The sequence below is a fragment of the Melanotaenia boesemani genome, chromosome 10, assembly GCF_017639745.1.
Source record: "Melanotaenia boesemani isolate fMelBoe1 chromosome 10, fMelBoe1.pri, whole genome shotgun sequence".
Taxonomy (NCBI): Eukaryota; Metazoa; Chordata; class Actinopteri; order Atheriniformes; family Melanotaeniidae; genus Melanotaenia; species Melanotaenia boesemani.
The window spans coordinates 25,716,051-25,739,815 of record NC_055691.1 but is presented as its reverse complement, the minus strand read 5'-3'; the positions used below and the strand labels follow the sequence as shown (position 1 = coordinate 25,739,815).

The following is a 23,765-nucleotide window of genomic DNA, read 5'->3' as shown; positions in this document are numbered from 1 at the left end:
CTCACTTACACTACACAGCACACACATCTGTAATCGTTGCTAATCTATGCCTCAGTGCTGCACAGTGCACTTTCATAACAGAGCCATCAGGGGGAGGGACTTCTGCAAACACAAAAGCCTGATGGTTCCTCCGGGTTGGTGACAGAAAACAACAGTGACGCTAAAGGAGCAGATTGCTTTCCTCAACTGCAGCAGGTATGAGGAGACCAAACCAGCTGTAGGAGACGTGGGAACTAATGCAAGTTTATCATCTGATCTCCATCATCTGACAGAAGGTAAGCTTATGTGGCCTATCATGTGAAACTCTGAAAAAGAGTAAGAAAGGAAGTTTGTGGTATTTCAGTTTGTGGACAGGCTTCCCCCCCATTCTTTTTGCGTCTGTATTTACATGCACAGACATGCTCAAACCCTTACTGCACAGCTATTTTCCCCTGTGTCTTTGAATTCTAATTCATAGTGGCAATAAAGGTCATGTTCTAATATTCATAGTGCCTGTGTTGTGACCAGACTGAGGGTCTTTATGAGGAGAAAAAAGTTTCACAACAGAACACTGCCCTACATACCCAGAAATGCTCTTTTCTTTTTATCTCTAATCCCGCTATAATCACAAGAACTCTGTTCCACTGAGTTAAATGAGTTGATCATTGGTAAGAAGTGAAATGCTGAGGTTTCTCAATCAGGTGAAAGTAGGTGCAGTTCAGTGATGGATATGCTATCCAACAAGCTGGGACATGTGGTAAAAATTTTCATACCTTCCGTCAGACACCAACAGGAACATTTTTTTTTGTATCAACAGGGCTGGACCTGTGGAGATTAAAAGACAACCCCTGGAGAGACGGACCAGCAGGCTTCAGTAGTGCATGTCAAAGAGACAGCTACATCAATGAGGACACCAAGCATGGCGGTATTCAAGCAACAGAATGTGGACGATTTCTATGAATTTGGAGTAGAGCTTGGAAGGTGAGAAGCCATCATAGCTATTTTAATGACGTGTGTTCAGAGGAAAATATTTAGTAGGCTTGTGAGTCAGTGTGTGATTCAGCTTTCTGAAAGCTGCTTGATGCAGCTGTCCTGTTGGGTAATGAGGTATGCAAACAGCTGGCTTGTTAAAGCTTGAACCGGGGAGTGTTGCTGCATTAAAGTCGTTAGGGGTTTACAGGAAGAGATAACCTTTCAAAATGTAAAGACACTCCAAACAATTAGGATGTGGTTAGGATAAAAATGACCAGTAATTTCATTCCCTACTTGCTTATTTTTTGGTAGCAGGTCTGTGTATCCAGGTTCAGTAAAGTTCATGAAGCTCACACAAACATTAAGGACACCATGTCTCCTGGGGAAATATATATAAGGAAGTTTGCAAAGAACAATATGGATGGAGGAAGCTGCAAATCCATTTTTCAGCAGCAGATAGAGAAGGTGAAAAACAAAAGCATCCAACCTCTAACCCTTTCACTGTTAATCTCACTATACACAGTTCCAGTGGTTGTTTATTTGTCTGCTCCAGTTGCATTGTGCATTGCAAGATGACGAGCTTGACTCTGTAAATGTACATGTGGCTTCTACTTAAACAGCTGAACTACCCTGTGCTCCTGAAAGAGAGTTTTTCTAACAAAATCATTAATTTTATACTGAGATTCTGCATATTTGAGCCAGAAAATATAACATTGCATCTATGAAGAAAAAGTATAAAAATAAGCGTATACTGACAGTTGAGTAATGATATAAATATCATCTTTAGTAGATGGTATATTAGAAAAATAAATGACATGACAAGTCACATATTAAGAAAGATTTTAGCAACGGAAGATGTTGCTAAAATCCAAAGCGGTAGGTTTTGCTTGAAGTTGCGCAATCTTGCTTTGACAGTTCTCTGATGAACCTCAGAAGATGCTCCTCACTCCGCCCACAGCTATTGGTTCAGTCCCTTCCACTACACACACTGGAACTGTTACTCAACAGTCCTCTCAAGAGGGTGGGGAAATTTGATCAAGAGAGGCTAAAATGAATGTGTGAGTGTTTTAGATGTTCTGTGCTCTGTGGAACTGTTGAGCCATTTCTTAGAGGGAAGTTGATTTATCATTCTGCCCTCTTGTTGACAGATTTTAATGTCACAATGTCCCATGATGGTGTACACAACGATTCTTTCCACTAATTACGCATAGTTAGGGGTAAATCTATCTGTAAAGTTACCCTTAGCTTGAGATTTGAGACATTTACTGACAACTGTACCTCTTCTGCCATGTGAGTGACGACACTGTGACATACAGAAGGAAGTGTGGCGGTTTGAGCCCACAGCTGCCACTAGCCTTCGTGTGAGATTGGTGTGTTGTTATACACATCAACATCAAGGCAAGAATGGGAAACAAGACTTGTGTGCAGACATTTTTTGTCCACGTTTGTTTAAAACACAACATGACTATGCCTCTGTAACGGTGTGATGAAATAACATAAACTTCACAAGCCATGGGCATGCAAAGGGAAGTGTCGCACTTTGCGTGCCTGAATATAAATTAAAGACTCGAGTTTTGAAATCTGAATTTATGTCAGTGTGGATGTAATAATCGTACTATGACAACTCCCTTTCACATTGGTTAAATGAGTTTGTATATGCTGTGAGCATTGCAAGTAAGTCTCTTTTATTGAAGGTTACACACTTGATCCAGGCTGAAATTAGGACTTCAGACAACATTAGGGGATCATAAAGCCAAATGTGGTAAAGTTTCGACCCACCACCTGGTGTCAGAACACAGCTGGACAAAAATTTTAACTCTCTGGAAGGTAGCTTCAGGGTTGAAACACTTGGTCTTCTTTTGTCATGGCAGTGAAAAGCAAAATCAATACATCAGCCCCAAAAATCTCCAAAAGCTGTTTAACTGGGTTGAGATCTGGTGACTGTGAGAGCACTGGCAAATAAATAATATAATTTCCTACTTCATTAAGCCTTTCAGTGACCCCTCATGGCTTACTGTTCCAGACAAAACACGGAGAAGCAGTGGAGATTAAACTTTCACCAAATGTTGACCATTTTAAATGTAGGTTAAAAACATTTCTTTCTCTTGTACCTTTGCATAAAAAAGATCTGCACGGTAACTTTTAAATATTTAGAGTATTGTTTGCCTTTAATGATTTTAATTTAATTTAGCTATTTTAGATGATTTTAAGATGATTTTAATAGGATTTTTGCACATCTTTTTTTATTAAGTCTTAATATATTTTCTCTCTTTATATTATTTCAAGTACTTTGTAATGCTACTCCTGCACCACACTGTAATGCTTTTAATGTTTTGTATAAAGCACTTTTAATTGTCTTGTAAATGAAATGTGCCTTGCCTGGCCTTGTTCACAGATAAGCACATTGTCAGCCTGGATAAGAACACCTAAAAAAATGGTGGCAACAGCTCTGCATAACTTTATTTAGGGACACTTATGGTTTTGGCTACATATCAGCAAGATCAAACATGTTTAATTGAAATACTTTAAGGTCTACTTTCAGCAGAATGCAGCAACATGGGTTAAGGTCACATTTCATTTGAGGTGATATGCAGAGTGTTTCTCCAACAGATTTTTCTGTGCTTTAATTCAAAGTCACGCAGAAGGAAACCAGTTAGAGAAATGTTTTGAGTTTGCAGAAGTGAGAAAAGATGCACAGAGAGATGTCACACGTTTTAGGCTGCAGTATTCTAACAGTATTCTAGTAGTAGATGCATTGAAGTGGAAAAAACTGACAATCTGCAGGCAGACAGGTGTTGCTGATGAACACTGTAGTAAAGTCTTAGAATTTCTTCAAAGGGATTTACTGTTCCCAGTGTATCTTTAGCTCAGACAGTAAGTATGTACCTATAAGAAACAGGAGAAGAATGTGTGGAGTCAGCTCTGGGAAACATACGTTCCTGCTGGAAGGGAAGGGATATCCATGTTGACCTTTTGGGCATTCCTAAAGTTCCTATTTGACAGAGGTTGTCCTATTACTGTCAGTACACAATGTTGCATCAGATAAAGTGGTGGACAAGCTGCGTTTTTTATGACTTCAAGTACAACAGATATTGTATCTTCTACAATGAGTCATATCTTAGATGTCTGTGCTGTCTTCCCCACCCGTCACAGTGTATGTGCATAGTATGGAGATGTTTGGTCAATTATGAATCTGGCTGTCTCTATCATGCTGCCCCAGAGATTGCTCAGTTGAGAAATGTGTTTAAAATACTGGGTTGGCGCCACTTGTCCGAGCATTGCTCCAACCTTGGCTGTGGATAATGACCTTCAGCTGTTGGAAATGGAAACTCTACAGAGAGATGGTACTTTCAGCCTCCCTGGCCGGCTTAAGAGCTAAGACAGACGGCACGCCTGGCCCGTTGTGGAATACCACACCCAGCATCACTCTCTCCTCTGTTACTCTACATGATGTTTTAACACTAAACTAAAGCCTGTACACGGACACTGGCCTTCAACGCTTGTATTTGGGCTACAGCCATCCTCCCAGGTTGTTATTCTGTTACATATTGCTGAACAGGGGAATCAAGGGCACTATTGCTGCTCCTGCCATGTGACTGTTTATCCCCTTGGAGGTATGTGATGCCTGTTTTTGTAAGTGTAAATCACCAAGTAGCATACCCTCCTCCACAGTTCAGACATTATCGTAGTCATCTCTAACATGGTCAGTGTTTCAGGCAGGCCTCAGGGGGTCACAGAGGCTGCATTTTAGATTTCATACGGCTTTATCACCCCACCCACTCAGCCTTTATTTGCAGTATGTGGATGTGACTCTTTATGAGACATAATTACAATGTGCTTCACACTTTTTCTGTTCTTCCTGGACTCTCTTCTGGGACATGGTCACACATGGATTACATTATATTAATTTAAAGTTGAGTAGACACCTTTCCTGAAGCTATGTTGTGGCACCCCCCCCCCCCACCTCATTTGTGCTTGTATGTTAAAGAGATTTTAATGAACAATTTATTGCTAATTACAATGTTTTGAACTAAAAAAAAGTACATTTTCTTTCAATTCTAAGATTTAACATATCAGGACATTAAAAAGAAGAATCCTTAGTTCTTATCAGGTGTAAAAATGAAGTAAATACAACCTCAGATGAAGGGTAACACATGTCATATGGATGTGTGAAACAACTAAGTAACCCTGTGATTCAGTAGTTTCTAAAACCACCTTTAGCTGTATGATGTTATCAGTAATATAAATCTTTTGTGGAGAGAAGTGTTTGTGTTGATATGTTCTGTTTGGTTGTCACCTGATGTGACCAAACATCAACACTTTGGGCTCATTTGTTCGTAGAGAGAAGCCATTCTTCAACATGCTAAATGGGGCCTGTAGACTCTGAGATGTAACTTTTGGATTTTTTTTCTGGTTTCTGACCTTGGCCTGAGCTTGCTGGAAGATCCACTCCTGGGAAAACCTGGCAACTGTCTTAAATGCTTTCCACTTGTGAATAATCCCTCTCACTGTAAAATGATGGCTTTATAGTGTCCTCCACATTAAAGGACAGAAACAATTGATTCTCTAAGATCATTGCTAGTATAGTTCCTCTTAGACACTATGTTAGCACACACACATCTGAATGCTCCAGACAGCAAACAGATAAAATGTGTGTGCTGCTCACTTTTTATTCTATATATGACACCAACAGTGAGCAGTTTCTCACACACTGCTTCTGCATTTTTCCCTATTAAATTAACAATAATGCGGTCTACTACTCCACACATTGTTGCGTACCTGTAATTGTATTTAACTTTTTTTAGGAACTGATACCAGATTATTTTTTTTAATTATGTCCTGAGATGTAAAAGATCAGAAGTGAAAGAAGTCTTCTTCCTTTTTCACAGGGCTGGATTCAGGAGCTTCCGTTAGGATGCGTTGATACCTTTGCAGAACTGAGTAAGCAGTCAGGACAGGGTGTGTTCTTAAAACAACAAACTGGCTTAACCCTCATACACTAATGTGATTAAAGAAGGCTTTAACAGTCAGCGGTAGCATTAAACCAGAATGGTGATCGCTTTGAAATGATTTGTATTGTGATGCACTGGTATGATCTTTGAGTTAAGCCCTCTTTGAAAGTACAGGTGTAAGTCTGGCAGCAGCAGTTACTCGTAGCCCAACTCCTCTCCACTCCTCTCTCCCAGTAAGACCTTTCCCTCTCTCCTACACCAGCAGAGAGGTGGCGTGTGGAGACAGCCAGTGAGTGTGGTTATTCTTAGCCTGCCAGAAACAGGCTGGTTAACCACACTGGAATCTCTGTGTGGACAATTATATCCAAAATGGAATAAATTCCTCCCAGTTATTGTCTAATTTTTCTGGATGTCAGCTTTTTTTTTAAATGTTTTGAAATGTTTTGAAATTTTCCCTTATTTTTTCAGAAGCGTGAGAGTGTTTTTCTGATGCATGTATAGAATAATAATAAGAAAAAGAACAAGTAAGGCAGCATCATTCAATTCAAAATTAAGCAAATTTACTTTGTGATAAGTCTGAGAAACTTTGAGGGACATAAACACTTTGTCAACACTCTTAATGCAGTATATTTACAACCCTCTCATTTTCCTGCTTGGCCTGATAATGTAGATTGAGTTTCACAGAGGGTTGTTTTTCCAGTCTGGATGTATGGAGCTGCGAGGTCAGGCCACAGCAGCAGGAGTGGCAGCAGGCTTAGTTAAATCTGAGAATACAAGCGATACTCCAATTACAAAATACCTATATTATCGTCAGCTGGGTGTTGATGCCAGGAAATGTTTTTGTGCTTCATTCCGTCAGTTAAAACATAATGACTCTAGTATTTCAAGTGACAAAGACAAGAAAAGAAAGATATTTAACTGAGACCAACAGAACAGTCAATATTCCAGCTTCCATTAGATGTCATCAGCAAGCATCCATAAACAAAACAAGAAGACAAAGACCCAGTTATAGCTGGTCTGAGAGCTGCACCTCTCTTGTGAAATATTCAGAGTTTTTGGGATTCTTTCAGTGGACTGAACACTTGAGGATGGCTAGAAAATTGGCAGGAAGTTAAATGGAGTGGGAGGACAGAGGCTCTGTCCACACCACCGGCCTGTCTGATTGTTCTGTGTCTCGCCGGGAAACAGGAAGTGATGGACTTTACCACAATATTTCAGCCATTCTTGACACATGGCTTCCTCTCTGATCTCTTTCTGTCTGACAATATCCTGTTATTACAAAAAAGTCCCCGCAATACCCTTGACATGACAGAGACAACAAAATGAGAAAGATTTAAAGTATTGATTGCTTTAAAATCTGATTATTAGTGTCATTAATAATTCATGTCAGTGTTTTTTTATTATTTGTGTCTGCAGTGGGCAGTTTGCAGTTGTCAAGCGGTGTAAAGAGAAGAGCACGGGCACTGAATATGCAGCCAAGTTTATCAAAAAGAGGCAGAGTCGGGCCAGCAGACGGGGTGTGAGAAGAGAGGAGATTGAGAGGGAGGTAAACATCCTGCAGGAGCTCCAGCATCCCAATATTGTTGCGCTGCACGACGTCTATGAGAACCGCACAGATGTGGTGCTTATCCTCGAATTGTGAGTCACAAAGAGATTTTTTTCAATTCATCACAAAACTCCAAAAATCAAAATTTTGAACATGTTCGCTAAGTTACACAAGCATACCAAAGTATTTCTCTATTTCATATAGAGGAAAAGTCATTAGAGCCTTCATGCAGTCACAATGTGGTGTTTTTGTTTCTTTGATCTAAAGTCAAAATCTGTCTTGATGAAATGCAAAACCCACAGACCTTGAACGTTGGTGCTCATATCTATGACCTTGTTTCTGTGTACATGAACTTTTTGTTGAAGCTGTGTTTGCTAAAACTCTCTGTTGGGATGGACCCTGTGTGTCAGATGCAACTAAAAGTTTCTCACAAAGCAAATAATTCTTGTGCCTCAGAGGGCCTCCTCTGTCAGGGCTTGGGAAAACTGAAGGCTCTAATTAGGACTGATGAAAACTCAGTCTAATTAACGCAGTGGTGAACTGACTGACAGGCTAAACTGTCTTAACTGTGAGATGACTCATCACCAACAATTCTTTCTGCTTGTGCAAAATGACATTGTACCTGTGCTGCTAGTTTAATGGGCTTTATGCTACTTTTTCACGAGTCTATCCTGATTCAAAACAGACCCAAGTTGTCTCCAAAACAAACATATCTAAGGTATTTAGGGTTTGTGCATCCAGCTCCTGAGAATACACTTTAGATAAAGGCATCGAGGGGCTTTGCTCCAGATTATCTGGGGCCGCAGTCACTGACTGTGTGTGTGTGTGTGTGTGTGTTTGTGTGAGTTTGCAGGGTCTCCGGAGGTGAGTTATTTGACTTCTTGGCTCAGAAAGAGTCTCTCAGTGAGGAAGAGGCCACTCAGTTTATCAAACAGATCCTAGATGGGGTCCAGCACCTTCACTCCAAGAGGATTACACATTTTGATCTGAAGGTATGCTCTGTCTATGCATGTGAAACTATATCTATCTTTAGATTAAATCTGTTACTTCTACTGGAGCTAGCAGGTGCATGTGAGGTTAAAAAAATAAGTAAAAAAAAATTTATATGAAACATATTCAGCAGATGTCTGACATTTGTGGGGGTAGGCTTTCACTATTCTGATTCACACATCCTTCCTGTTTTTTTTTTTTTTTTTTTTGTGGCAAACATCCAGACTCGAATACCGACACCACAAGGTTATCTCTTCTGTCTCAGAGAGAAGTGTCCCCCATGCTGTTTTCTGAAAGTGGCCGTCCTCTTCACTCTTGATGAACAATTTTTATTTAGTAATTAATGAAAAAAAAAAAGAAAAAAACACAGAGAAAAGGGTTAATTTTAGACCCGCATTGAAATTCAGTTCACAAGGACAGATCTAATAAGCGATTAATATTTTCTCTGAAATCAGGAGGTCAGTGGACAAATGGTGCAACTTTAAATCCATTGATGACGGTTGTTATGTAGCATGTGACCATTCAAATTATTTATAGGAATGTAGAGCAGCACTGTCAATCCTGAACTTCTGTCCATCTAAAAGTATAGTTAACTACTACATATGTCAATTTGACTTTGTGTCTACCTTCTTTGTCAGCTCAACACTTGATTTATCAGAAAATATCACTGGACTTCATGACTTCAACAAAGAGAACAATTTTAATGAGAGACAAGTAAAACATGCTCAGGTGTTTGTTAATCAAGGTGGAAATTCAGAATATTATTTTGACTTCCAGCATTCTTTTTATAAGTACAACACTACATTATTACCAAGTTGTGCCCCACTATTTCCAGGCATTGTGCTCACCTGTGGTAAGCTATCAGAAGTGCTCTACATAGCATACAGGTCTACAGACAAGGTTTTTTTTAAAGCAATTGTGTCTGCATTTCTTATTTTTTATTATAAGCTAACAAGCATGCCTGTTTTTCTTTAATGCATACACAAAAGGCAGCATTTTTCAGGTAACTTGATTTAACTAGTTGTTCATGTATTATCTAATCTTAGTACTAGAAACTAGCTGACAAATGCTGTGCTCCGTTCTTTTTGCTCTGCAGCCTGAAAATATAATGCTGCTGGACAGGAATGTTCCTCTACCCCGCATTAAACTCATAGACTTTGGACTGGCCCACAAAATAGAAGCTGGGGCGGATTTCAAAAATATTTTTGGAACGCCTGAATTTGTTGGTAAGCGTTTTTGTTTTTCTTTTAATTTTGTTCTGTTCTGTATGTAATCAGAATTTTTAGTTGCATGTTTGGTGGTGTTGTTAAGTGTGTACTGACTCTTTCCAGCCCCAGAGATAGTCAACTATGAACCTCTAGGATTGGAGGCAGACATGTGGTAAGAGCCTTTAATTACCTCTCACTGGTGATTTCTACACAACAGGCAGCAGTGAATAAGTTTGAATTAACCTTGTGGCTGTTTTTCACAGGAGCATTGGAGTCATCACTTATATACTGTAAGTTGGTATGATTCATGATTATGAGAAGACATTTTCATGTATCAAAGAAGATAATTGGGAGAGTTTCTTAGTTTCTTGGTCAACATGTAAATGTTTGTACTGTTGTTTTAGTTTGAGTGGCGCGTCTCCTTTCCTTGGTGACACAAAGCAGGAAACGCTGGGAAATATCTCAGCGGTGAACTACGAGTTTGATGAAGAGTTTTTCAGCAATACCAGCGAATTAGCCAAGAGTTTCATCAGGCAGCTGCTGGAAAAGGACACAAGGTAAAAGAATGAAAACAGTAAAAGAAGAAGGTCTGGCCTAATGATTTGATCCGTAACCCAGAATTTGTTCTAATAAAATTAATCTGTGCTGTCAAACAAGTAAGTCTGAGCTGTGAATCTAGATCAAACATTTGGATATTATCATTGGTTATTCACTAAACAAAATAAGCTAAATAAACAGACTTCATACCATAAACTAATTATTAGGGACAAAGTAATCCTTTTCTTTATTTGTACCATGTGACCTCTTGTTTCCCAACATGTGTTTCCATTTAAATGCACCACCAGGAAACTTAATATTCCTGTGAATGTTAGATGTGAATGAATTCCTTAGAGATTCACATTCTTATGTGTGACAGATCATCATGCTCTGTGCCTGACAGAGTTTTGGGGTTTATTTACTCAGCTGCATTCTTTCATTGTTTTAGAAAACGAATGACTATAGAAGATGCCCTGAATCACCCATGGATTAAGGTATGCATTTAATGTATGCTGTACTAGAGCATGCTTTGTATTATCCTCTTCATGTCCTGTTAAAAACAAAAGAAAAAAATGTTAATAGTATCATATAAATGACAACATTATTTATTTCTTATAAGAGATTGAAATCCATCTTCAAATGTGCAAAGAAATTCGACCATAGTTTTGAAATCCCACAGTTCACACCCATTAGCTTTATATGTTTCTGGTCAGCACTCCCTCAGGGAATATTTGTTCCACCCTATAGAACCAATCCATCTTACACACCCTCAGACCTTCTGAAAAAGTCTTTGTCTAAATGTGAATGTACTAAAGCAAGACCTCACTAATAACCTTCTTAATGGCATGGAAATGTAACAGTGTGTGATGTTGAGGAAGTCTACTCTCACAGTGGCTGCTGAAATGCATGTGAAAGGTGTTTTGCTGTGGAGTCTTCATCCTGTTTGGATCCAAGCATGAAGCCAGGAAACATTACACACTCATCAAGGATGTTTGTGTTTTTGGCGCCTTTACCAGCTACGGCTTCTGCTATAGGGTCATACACTAATCCCTACAGTGGCTCATCTGCTGGGATTTTCACAGCTGTATGTGTTTTCAAGATGCAACAATGAGACAGCCTCTCACTCAGTGTCCCCTCCACCCTTCTGTCTGAAGTCCTGTGGCCACATGGAAGATGATGCTGTTACGTCTGAGGCTGAGAAGAAAACGGAGCAGATGAAGACAAAACGTTTGAAGGAGTACACTATCCAGTTGCACTCTACCATGCCCCAGAACAACACATATGCTAACTTTGAGCGTTTTGCCCATATAGTGGAAGACATCAGCTTGATGGAGGCAGAGTTGTCAGAGGTGGCAGGAGCACACCACACCCTGCAATGTGACATAAAAGCATTACTTTCTATCTACAATGACAAGGAGGCCCAGTATAAGGACGAGAGCGAGACTGCAAGGAAGCAGCTCTCTCAGGCCTACTATGAGTTTCGTAAAATAGAGGCCACAAGGAAGCTGCTGCAGGAGGACACTAAAGCTATAGATGCCAGCCTGGAGAGCATCAAAGGGAAGTACAACCACAGGCAGAGTCAGCTGGATGCTCTGAGGCAGGAGCTAATCTCCGAGCTGCAGTGGCTGCAGGAAATGATAAGCACTCTGCATTCTGAAGGAGCTAACAGCAGCATCCAAAGCAGCAGTCTAAGTAAAGACATTAAGCAAGTTCTGAAGGAGGTGATGCATTAGCCCTGCAGAGTTGAACTGTGCCTTGAGGTCAAACAGCCTCTCACAGAATCTGGATAATATAGAAAAGTGAAGGCACACTTTCAATTAAAAACTGTCTGTGTCTTTCATTTAAAAGGATAGCTTTTATTTGAATTTAACATGGTAATTTCTTTGTTGCAACACAAACTTTAAATGTGTGACTGTGTTGTCTTATTTTCTGTGTAAACAAAATAGTCTAAATAATAATGTGGAAAATGCTTTTTAGCTAAACAATCTGAATACACTCGGGAATTTAATGAAAAATGCTTATTTACTTTTTTTGAGTTAACGGAGGTAACATCAAGAACTAGGCAAGAAAGTTAGCATAGCAAAAAGATTGGAAACAAGGACAAAAGAAGCTACCTTTGCTCTATCAAAAGGTAAATAATAATAATAGTAATCATAATATTGATGGTCCACCAACTGTCTCCTCTACTATTATATTAAATTATCCTTCTTCATATCTTCTCATGGTCCTCAAAATTATTGTAGCAACTGAATGGAAATTGTAGCATCATCAAGGTAGTTGTTTGTTCTTGCTCACATTCTGTAGCCAAGCTAACTAATCTAAGCAAAGTTAAGCTAAGCTAAGCTAAGCTAAGCTAAGCTAAGCTAAGCTAAGCTAAGCTAATTTCTTTAGGCTATGGCTCAAACTTCTTATCAAATTATTTTAACTGGGACATAATGTTAGGAATTTTTCTTATCATGAAGATGGTTAAACTTGATTTATTTATATTTTCCTCTTTTTGACTTGGAGAAGTTAGCTTTTTATTTCTACATTAAGGACATTTCTACATTGAGGACAAATCTCAATAATGAAGGATTTTACTACTGTTTTTTACCAGAAGACACAAAATTAAGCACTTTTCGTTTTAGTTCTCCTTTCTTTTGTTATTTGAAAGCATAAAAAAGTGAATATTCTGTGACTTTATTTAATTATTTATTTTTTCACTTCACTAATTTTGTTAAATTCATTTTAATGGTATGTTTAGGCAATTTCCTTTTCCCCCTGTTTTCTGGACATTTTGTAATTGCTCTTTTTTGTTTAATGTTGGTTAGCCATTTGAATGGTGGACATGTTCTTAAAAACTTTTTTTTATTTAATAGATTTCTGTGTATGTGTTTTAAAAGGTTGAATTTATTTATTTGTTTAAACTCTTTACTGTGGATATTAAAAGAGCTGATGATACAAACCACACCTATGATAAGATCTTATTTGCACAAAAACATCTTACTTCCTTATTACTTTTTGGTTTGCAGCACTGCAGTACATTTGTTTTTGCAACAGCTTTCATGTGCGCTTCCCTATTGTCAACTTAAAAAAAATGTTATTAATTTATTATGTGTCTAACTTTCAAAGACCTGTTTTTGGTCATTTAGGTGTACTTTTTTTTGTTGTATCTGTCATATAAACTCCGTCAAAATTAGACAAGTACATTTGAATAGTGTATTTCACACAAGTGAACATGTGACATTGACCTGAAAAGTATTTCCTCTACCATGTCATCTCTTATTTTGTGTCTACAGCCTCTAAATCCCAGACAGGCCATGGTGAAGAGGCTATCAGTGGTCAACTTGGAGAACTTTAGGAGACAGTATGCCAGACGCCGGTGGAAGGTAAAAAGTACAGGATCAGAATTTGGCTTAGATTATGTCCTTACAGCAGGAACTTTTTATATGAAAAAGTTCCACTTTGATGGTTTTCTAACAGGTGTGTATGTGTCTGTGTGTCTTCTTCAGCTGTCATTCAGAATTGTGGCTCTATGCAACCACTTAACGAGGATCATGAAAAAGGGCCAGAAGCTGCCTGAACAAGATGGGGTAGGAACACGTTGTTATGAAGCTAGTGCCAGTGGTTCAGCATTGATAACTCTTTTGGTAATTAGTATCTGGATTTTCCTTCTAAAATTTAAGAAGCTGCTTTAATTTCAGTGTGGTAACTATGCAGCTAACAGCAAGTGAATTTAGCTTTACATAATGACGGACAACAGTGACTCAGTTTGTCACCACTCAAAGGTGACCAATTTTATTTATTCGTACTAATATTTATTGATCAGTCTACCTGCAATTATAAATTGCAATAATTAAATCAACAAAAAAAGGGGTTAAAAAAGAACATATTCTGGCTTTGCAGTCCATGAAAGGTTTAATGTCCTGTTGTCTCAAGTAATCTAACCTCCTTTCAACACCCTGAGAGTCATTGGACCAGCAAGTTGAATTTTATTACCTTTAGACTGAGCTAGTCATTACTGATTCATTCTGCTTTTAGTATTTATCCCAAGAAGAATGGCTACTGATTGTGGCCATATATTTATTGTATAATTTAACTGTACAAAGTAATTAAGTATATATGCATATACTCGTTTTCTCTAATAGCACAGTATTTGTATATGTCAAATAATTTTATTATGATTGCCTGGGGCAGTTTTGACAGATGCTGACCTCTGGAGTATTTGTGACTGGCATAAATACAGTAAAAAATGTCAAAGTTTGTTGCAATGAACTGGAATTGCTTGGTGCATACATTCATTTTTGGGCATGTCTTATAAAAAATAATCCTTTCATTTTGTAAGTTGTTTCTAGCTGCAGGCTTATATTTTCTTTGTCTTTTTCTTTTGCAGAGGGACTGTGAAAGTGACCAAGAGGAGGAAATTATGAAGAGGCGACCTAGGACCAGAAAGAGAAGCAGCACTTCCTGAGAGAAATGTTAAACTGGTGGTTGACTGTGTTCCGGGCGCAATCAGTGACGCTGCAGCTTTTAAAGTCACATTTTGCAGTTAGCTGCTTACTTTAAATATCAGCTACTATATATAATTAAGCAACAGCTGTAAAGGTGGCATTTTAGGTCAAGCAGCTACGTTTTCTTTTTCTATTCTTTTTTTGGTTCTGTCTTGTTTCCCCCGCCATGAAGTCATGATGTTAACTGCTATATGTTAGATAGTGTTCTGGCACTGCTGAACTCTGCCTCAGTTTTCTGACACAAGAAGATATAACTAGTTTGTTGTGGACAGGAATTTGCTGTATGTGTTCACTCATGCAGAAGAAAGTAGACAGCTTCCTCTCATAATTACAGTCTTAAAAGACCCTCAGCTGCCGTTTGGTATTCAAGTGCTGACGCAGTCAGACTTTCTTATTTTGCCGGCTTTACACAGTTTTTATTGTCCAAAGGAATAAATACTGACAGTTTAAAGAGTATATGAATGCAAATTGGCAAGATGCAAGGTGATCTTGTGTTTACGTGTTGTTCTACTTAACAAAGAGCAATTTTTTTTTTTTTGCAAACACAGTATTTACAATAATCCTATTCCTTATTGCCGGAAGCCTGCCTGTTTATTGTAGGCAATATAAGATTTTTAATAACTATAAATTACTTTCATGCAATAATCAGTTTTCATCTTATATGCACATAGAGATGGTGTATAAACCTTAAAAAATACACTTGTGAAACTAAACTTTCAGTTGAACTTTTAAAGAAGTGGTTAAAGCTCCTCAAACTGTGATGTATTTAAGGTGTAAATAGACATGCTGTAGTTCAGATAAAAATGTCTTTAGGTTCTCTTTTACTTTCATTATGGCTCAAACTGGAGCATTCACTGTTTTAAACAAATATTTTTCTGTAAATTGAGAATTTGTTTAATAAATTAATGAACATGACTAATCTGTTGTTTGCTCTTAATGTAAAAAAGATTTTGTCACAAAGTAATAGAATTTCTAGGAGTCATTACCATTATTTTCTTTCTTTCTTTTACAGTCATTTAAAATATGATTCCTCTGTCAATATTAATAAAGTAACTCCCCAAAAATGATCATGAATATGCAACTCAAACCTCTGCCTTTCTGACATGAGAAATTATTATCGCATTGTTGTTGACGGGAACTCTTTGTGTGTGTTTGCACACACTCAAGAATGTGAACAGCTTCCTCTCATAAGCTGGTAGAATATACGTCACTTCAACAAATTGATGCTGGAAGATAATGTCCCTAAAGCATGTATACTTGTGGCTCTCAGAACATCATGAACTGTGGTTGTGCATCTGTGCTGACTTTTTTTTCCTCCCAGCTACCTTTTTTTTCTACCAACAATAATACTGTTTGAGCTCGTTGGGCTGAAAGAGATTGGAGGGATCATTTGCCCTGAACCAAATACATGCTGGCAGTTGCACGATGTAGACCAGTTCACACAAATGGTAAAAAGTGTCATAATCAACAAGTGGGTCAGTCTGAATTAGCAGCCTATTTATTCTACTGAGTGGCATTCATACAGCACACAGGAGGAAGGCTGATGAGGCACCCTAGAGGTCGATAATGACACTTTTCTATGTGTTGATTTTAGTATCACAAGTATTTGGACTTATCTGCAATATCAATAAACAAGTGGAAACCGGCATGTTCAAAAGGCTGTGAGAAAGAAAATCTTATCTGCAAACACATTTGCTGTAAATCACGTGCAGAACTTACTGCACGATTCAGCTTCCCTTATAGAGATACTTTGTAGGTGGCTAGATGGAAAACTTTAGCAAGAAGTCCTGAACAAATGCTGCAAATTTCAAGTTTTCACATGCTAGCGTCTGGAAAATGTCAGCTTGTTTGAAGACAGCTTAAGAGACAAATGTGTGTGGGCTTTAGTGATTAACAGTGGACCGCATCATTGTGGCAAAAGGGGGGATCGCACTTTTTCAAAAACCTTAGTTAGCACATAAACAACAAAAATTACATTGTTTATAATAATTAAAACCATCTGGTTACAGTTCATTGACAGATGTATCTATTATGATTATAATTGGCAAAAGTAATAGTAATATTATATGAGGTAATCATAGTAGTAATATATGTAACTTTATATTTTTAAACTGCTATTCATTTTGCATTACTGTAATTATTTGGTCATTTACAGTTTACTTAGATTTTTCCCACTGTTGAGCATTTTCAAGAGTATTATAATGAATTGTAAATACAAACAACAGAAAAAAAAATAAAATAAACCATTGGTTTAGTTTAACACAGATAAACATGTAACACAGAATTTTATGATATAATCTTCACCTTTTCAGTAAATAAATAAAACAGAGTCAGACAGGCATTTATCCAATAATGGGCATTTGTAATAGAGCCGGGTAGGGATTGGATCAAGTTTAATCTCACTCTCTAACTTTAAATTCAGGTGATGGCTTTTCATAATAATCAAACAGTCTCATTTTAAATGGTTCCCAGTTTAACTGGAATGAAGGACATGAACTTCCCACTATCAGTGTGTATATTGGACAACAGTGAGTCTTCACTGTACTGACAGTAATGATGTAGCACATATTATTTCTGCTCTCAGTGCTATGTAGTGACAAAAAAAAAAAGAAAAAACATTTAGTCCATGCTTGGATCACTAGTCTGTGTCTGGCCTGATGGATCAGACTGGTGAGTGTAAATATTTCAGCAATGTCTCACTGATATATGAGCTGATTCCTTTGTAGCTTTGTCATTGGTAGAGTGAGATAACATGCCCTACAGTCAGACGTTACAGTTAGGGCCGAAGCATCTCATGTAACAGGAGTCCCAGCTGGTATGGTGGGATCAGCTCTGTGGGATCGTTGGATTCCAGCAGACTTATGTTGGGATGATGGGACGCGTTGGTTTGTTCACTCAGACAAATAAAATGTGCTGACAGAGTCTCTATGCTACTTCTATGTAACTCCAAACTATCCTACAAGATGTATTTGGAAGTATGATCAACTGTAAATAACTTGCTGGTGATGATTGAATTAATAATATACAACTCTAAAAAGAAGGCAGATATTAGCACACTCTTCTTATAACCTGTGATCGTTTTCTTTTTGTTCTTGAACAGGTGGTGCTAGATCTGCAGCAGTGGATTATTACACTCATCTCTTCGAGATGTTGAGATAATTGCATGCATGTATTATTAATTGCAATAGAGGCTACACCACTCTGCCGATACATTAAAACCACAGACAGATTAAGTGACTTATCATCTTTTGCAATGCAATGTTCTGCTGGGAAAACCTGTATTATGTCACTCACATGGATGTTACTTTCCAAAAACACATATTTTTACTGACCAGTCACATACCCCACATGGCAACAGCACCCAGTATGGATACACTCTCAGATGTTGTTTTTCCATGTCATGACAGGTCACAGCTCATTTGGTGATGTGAGGAGGACCACCACCAAAGAGAGAATTTTAAAATGGTCATAAAGCATCTTGCTAGTGATAGGGTACTTTGTTCCTTTTACAATAGTGCCACCTAGTGACCATCATTACAAACAAACTGACAACATTAAGTTATTCCTTGTAACAAAAATAATTAAACAAATAAACTAAACAGAAACATAAAAGGATCGAAACTCATGTTAAAAATGCAAATATATTACAATTTAACATGTTAATGCAGCAACAGTAAAACAATCCACCCTGCAAATACTGTAGATGATTCACAAAGCATCCAAAGAATTCATGATTTATGTTTGTAGCTTGTAAATATTATAAGACTTTACATTCATAATGCAGTGCTTATTATTTTTTATAACAAACAGCTTCATTAGTCCTATGAATTTAGTTTAAAGCCAGTTTAGTTTTATCATATGTCTAAATTTACAACTTAGTAAGCGATGACAAACTTTAGCATCTGCTGAATGATTCATGCTGCATCATATTTTTCTTGATTCAGCTGTTGCTTTGCATTCAGAGTGGTCAGAAGAGCTGACAGCAGAGGCTGTGTAGCTCTGGAGGTAGACTTAAGAACATTAATCATGCATGCCAGCATCTCACTTTATCTGTGTGATCATTAGGGCTTACTTTACTGTGATGATCACTCTCTGGAAATGAGCTCCTGGAGGCTGCTTCCATTATTCATACGTACAAGAGCACAGTCTGACCCCTATTCTTGGAAATAAGTCTTAATGGAGGTGGGCGGTTGGGGGAGGAGGTTGGTGCTTTGTGCTGTTGAGATGTTGCTGAGTGACGTTTCTATGTCAGTGGTCTCACTCCCCTCTGTTCTTCATCTTCTGTGCATCACTGATAGCTGCAAAATTAGACCTGAGGAAGCTGACAGGTGCTGCTCATTAGGGTATTGAGGATGACTAGTGTCATTTGACAGATTTACCTTTTCATCACAATTGTGTTTTTGCAGCAAAAGAACAACAAAAGATGGATTTTTTTATTTATTCATTTTTTTTGCATATAGGTCTTTATTGATGGATATGAACACATTCCTTTTGCACATGCTGCTCATCATAAGAGGCAATTTCAAACTTCTATAGATAAAGAATGGGTGAAGCGATTGTTTAAGGTGTTGCGGTACACTAAATATCTAAATACTCCCACAGTTATAATTATCTTGGTATACATGTTTTGGAAGATGGTCCAGAATCAAAGAGATTCTCCAGAGAAAAAGAAAACGATTCTCCCAGAATCCCCAAATCACCAGAGGCATGTAACTAAAATACTTCTTGTTTGTCCTTTTTATGTGTTTTTACATTTGCATCTGATGGAAAGATCATAAGGATCAAAAAGATCAAAAGTCTCAAAAGGACTAGTTATGCTTCTCTGCAACAAGTTTAAGTGGCGATAATTATAACTTGCACCATGGGGGTGGTTCTGGCCTTGATAATGCTTTGCTCACATAAGTAGTGTCTATGTAACCGATGGTACACACCCATAAAGAAACAGAACTTGTGCCAGGAACGGAGTTGTGAAGTTGGCTCACTGAGACTCAGCCACGTTGGTAAAGAGTAAAATGACAAGTAGAATATCTCTGAATTTAATCATTTACTTTAAAACTCTGTTGTGGAACAGATAACATTAATGCATCAATTACATCTCAGACCAGTTAGCTCTTTTATGACCATCATAATTTCTGCAATGAGTAGGCACTGAAAAGCATTTATCCTAAAATGGCCTGCTTAGCATCAACTTGGATATGAACCAGATTTTCTACTATGACATTTTTCACATGCCATACATGTCAGTTTCCTGTGGACCTACAACTGACCACATGGTATTAGCTCTGTGAAAGAGAAGGAACCTGGTTTTATAAAGAGTAAAACCCACACAGAAAGGTGGTGGTGCTCTTTGAACATTGGTCTTTCTCCTAAAAGGGCTGTGGATAACCTATTGGAGAAAGCAAAATCAATTGCACTATATTGAACTGCAGAGAGTGCTCCTTCCTGAATCGGTGGTGAGTGTACTTAGTGTTCCCTTAGAGACTAGAATATTATCACTGCAATATCAAGACATTTCAGCAGACTCTTTTTGAAGCAATGCAGTCATTTGGTAATAATAAAGACAAAGACTGACAGTTATTGTCTGTGTTTCAATCCAAGTGTTGTTTGGAAAACAGAATACTTTCCCAGTGAGAAGCACTTATGGATTGCCACGGCAACTTCATCATTTGTATAACCTGCTCCTCTAATAATTGAGTGGGTGATATTTTCAGTTCGCAGGTCTCTTAATTAAAGGTGCTCTGTTCTCTGACAGATGAGACTATTATCTCTGTAGAGGGTGAATGAATGGCTTGCAGCTCAAAATAACATAATGAGTCCATTCCTTGCTTTGTAGAAATGAGATTAAAGTGTGTGAAAGTCTCATGGAAAGTTGCAGAATGTTCTGAGCACACTGATCTTTCTCAGAATCTTGTTATTCTAACATCCTGCAAATTATAGAGAAGACCAGATTTTTCTGTTGGATTTAGTTGTTTTAAGCATGTGGACCCAGTTCAGTCTTTGGGTTTAATAACAGAGTAACTAATCTCATTTGAGTGGGTTGTAATCTGCTTCTGGCAAATTTGTTTGGTTGCAGTGAGTAAATATATAATATTTGTGAAGACTGCATGGCTATGAATGTTTTTCTTTTAATTACAGCATTAAAAATAAGTCCCATGGTGAGAAACTGCATGTGAAAATTTCAGTAGAGAAAGTTTAACTGACACTTTACAGGTTGAGGAAGATGTTTAAAGGCTGTGCAGTCAAACTACTGCAATTTCTGCCCTTTATTCACTATATGTACCAATTAGACCTTTTTATAGCTAGAGTGCTGCACAATATACCTCTGACCTATGTATTTAATGGGTCGTTAGCTGTTGGGAAGTGACACACACACATCTGCCTTATTCTGTTGTACATTACATAAAAATAACTACAGCAGGATAAAGCACCATCCTATTAGCTATGATTCCAGCTAACCCTCTTATCATTTCACACTCAAACGAAGGCCAATTTAATAGTGAGAGAGTAGCTAGAGAAAATGAGGCCCTATTTATTATTCCCTCTGCCCGTTTGCACCTGGAACTTGGATCTTTGCTCCCTTTTTTCTCTCCAACTCGCCTTTGAGTGCTTTTAACAAAAGGCTCTCATCTGTGCTTGTCCAGTAATGATTAGTCTTTGTAGTTTTGCCCACATACTGTGGCCTGGACAAAAAAAAAAAAAAAAAAAAAAACAAAAACAAAAAAAACCTCAGACATCAATCAATTTTCACACATTAAAACAGAAAGCAATGAGATTCTTGTTCAGGTTGATAATGTAACCTGTTAAATCTGGTGCTGCTTAATTCGATGCAATCAAATGAAAAGAACCTAATCATAATTTATGAGGTCGCTCATTTCTGTCCTCCCATGCATTGTTTTTTGTTTTATTTTTTGCAGTTTTCCAGCATATCATATGTTGTCTATTGGCAAACTTATTACTGCACACTGTAGTTTAGTTTATGAAAAAAATACCCTTTTTGTTGATGCAGCTCTTCCTATCATTCATAACAACTTCCGTTTTTTCCAGGCGATCCATGCCAGCTGTGGCTAGACACGGGTGTTGTCAGGTCGTCTGTGCACGTGAGTTCAGACCATTAGTCTTGCGCAGGGAGATTGGATCTGGGGCAGCATTACTGAAACAATGCAGTGTGGGTAATCGACCCAATCTGCTCTTTAAGTCTAGAAAAAGAGACACGTGACTGCACTATGTAATTTATACTAACCAAATTAAAGAAGAAGAAGAAGAAAAAAAGAGGATAGATGTTTCATATTTTGAACTTCCAGGTCAACATGCCCACAACATGCCTCTGAACGGATCTGCCATGAACGGAATAAAAAAGCTGGTTTTATTATTACAGCGGTTTAATGAAAATGTTCACATTTAAAAAAACAGTTTAACAAATGAAAGTGACCTCAAAGCAAAACCTTTTTAGTAAATTTAAAAAATGTTTCTTCTATCAGATTAAACAATGATGAGCGCATGTTGTCAATCTTTTCACCCATAGGTGGCAGTATTCAACTCTAAAGTGTTTCTTTTTGAATTATGGTTGGCAGAAATAATGTTTGCTTACTTCCAGTGTACGTACAGTTTTGTTTTAGAGATCAACATCTGAATGCAGACAGCAGTGGCGAAAATAACATATTGAGACCCACAGGATTGTGGAAGTGGAATAAATTATGTTTGAAGCCATTTTCTAAAGACGAAATGACCTTTTCATGAGTTTAAACTCAGCTATCTTACACATGAAAACTCATTCCGTGTTGTACAGTGAGTTAGGGTTGTGTAAAACTGTTCTTTGCATACCCACTCTAAGTGGTGGAACATCATCAAGTACATTTTTTAGAATATACTGTTTTGTATTTCCATTGCACTACATTTCAGAAGGAAATTTGCATTTCCAGTCATTTCACAGCTTAACTAACATTTACTTTTATATTTTCCATTATATATCATATAAGTCTTTGAAAATATAAAATGTTAAAGGGGTTTCTAACAAATTTAACAGCTTTTACAGCTTCACCAAATAGTGTTTTTTGGCTTATTCTTTTCCTTTTTAACTGTTCCCTTGAAGGGTCGCCACAGCAAATGATCTGCTTCTATCTCCTCTGCATAATTTTCTTTCACCAACTAATGTAATTTCCTCTTTCAATGCATCCACAAATCTCCATTTTTAGTCTTCTGCCTGGTAGTTTCAACCTTAGCATCCTTCTTTGTTTCCATAACATCTAACATGATGCACTCATTCTTGATTCTATCCATTCTTGTCACTCCCAAAGAGAACTTCAACATTTTAGTCTTTGCTACCTTAGTTTTGCCTCCAAAAATGGTTTAATCTTAAATGTTTAAATGAACTCAGCAAAAATCAAAGATTAGAGGAAACGGTCCAAAAGACAAAGAAAAATGGTGATACTCTATATAAAGCTGTTGAAAAAGTAGTACTTACACACTGATGCACAAGTATTAATCCAATTATATCCCAGTAAAATAGACCAAGCAGTCACACACTAACTATTGTAAGGATCTTCCATTTAATGAAGTATATTTTAAGTAAATGATGTCAATACTTCTACCGGTGCTGGGCTGCCTGCAGGCATGTGCGAGCACACAGCGGGAAGCACTTTCTGAGAAATGTGAAGTGAAACTGAGCTGGTACATTTGATTTTTCTCCTGTAAAGGCAGAAATTTCACTTTGCACAGCAGAACTGAGGTACTGAAAATGACACCCTGCCTCTGAATCAATAAATCTTATTATTCTCTCAGGAAGTAAGCTCCTTTTGAGAATTCCCCATTGAGTCACCCGATAATTGGTCCAACAGTGATATAAATCAGGCAGCACTGTTTCAACTTTGATGCATAATGAGCTAGTTTGGATCTTGGAAGAAAAAGAAATACTTCATAGTTTCTTTTTGCTGATGCAAATGTCTTGTGTCTTAAAATTCAAATGTGAGCCACATATGAGTGAAGGAAGAAATAAGCATAAAGGCTAAACAGTGAAAAAAAATCCAACAGTGGTTCTCTGCATTTACTGGTTTGCCAGTCTCTGTTAAGAAAATAATCCCAAGCAGTCTTTGCA

General features: G+C 37.7%; 1 protein-coding gene across 1 annotated transcript; it reads left to right on the top strand.

Moving 5' to 3' along the window:
- Positions 1-129: 129 nt before the first annotated feature.
- On the top strand, positions 130-15,589 carry dapk2b (death-associated protein kinase 2b). Its single transcript, XM_041997393.1, has 12 exons — positions 130-275; positions 797-960; positions 7,320-7,541; positions 8,303-8,441; positions 9,536-9,665; positions 9,771-9,819; positions 9,911-9,937; positions 10,052-10,204; positions 10,633-10,678; positions 13,463-13,552; positions 13,676-13,756; positions 14,557-15,589. The coding sequence occupies exons 2-12, from the start codon at positions 884-886 to the stop codon at positions 14,632-14,634; spliced, it is 1,092 nt and encodes a 363-aa protein (XP_041853327.1). The 5' UTR covers positions 130-275; positions 797-883; the 3' UTR covers positions 14,635-15,589.
- Positions 15,590-23,765: the final 8,176 nt, after the last annotated feature.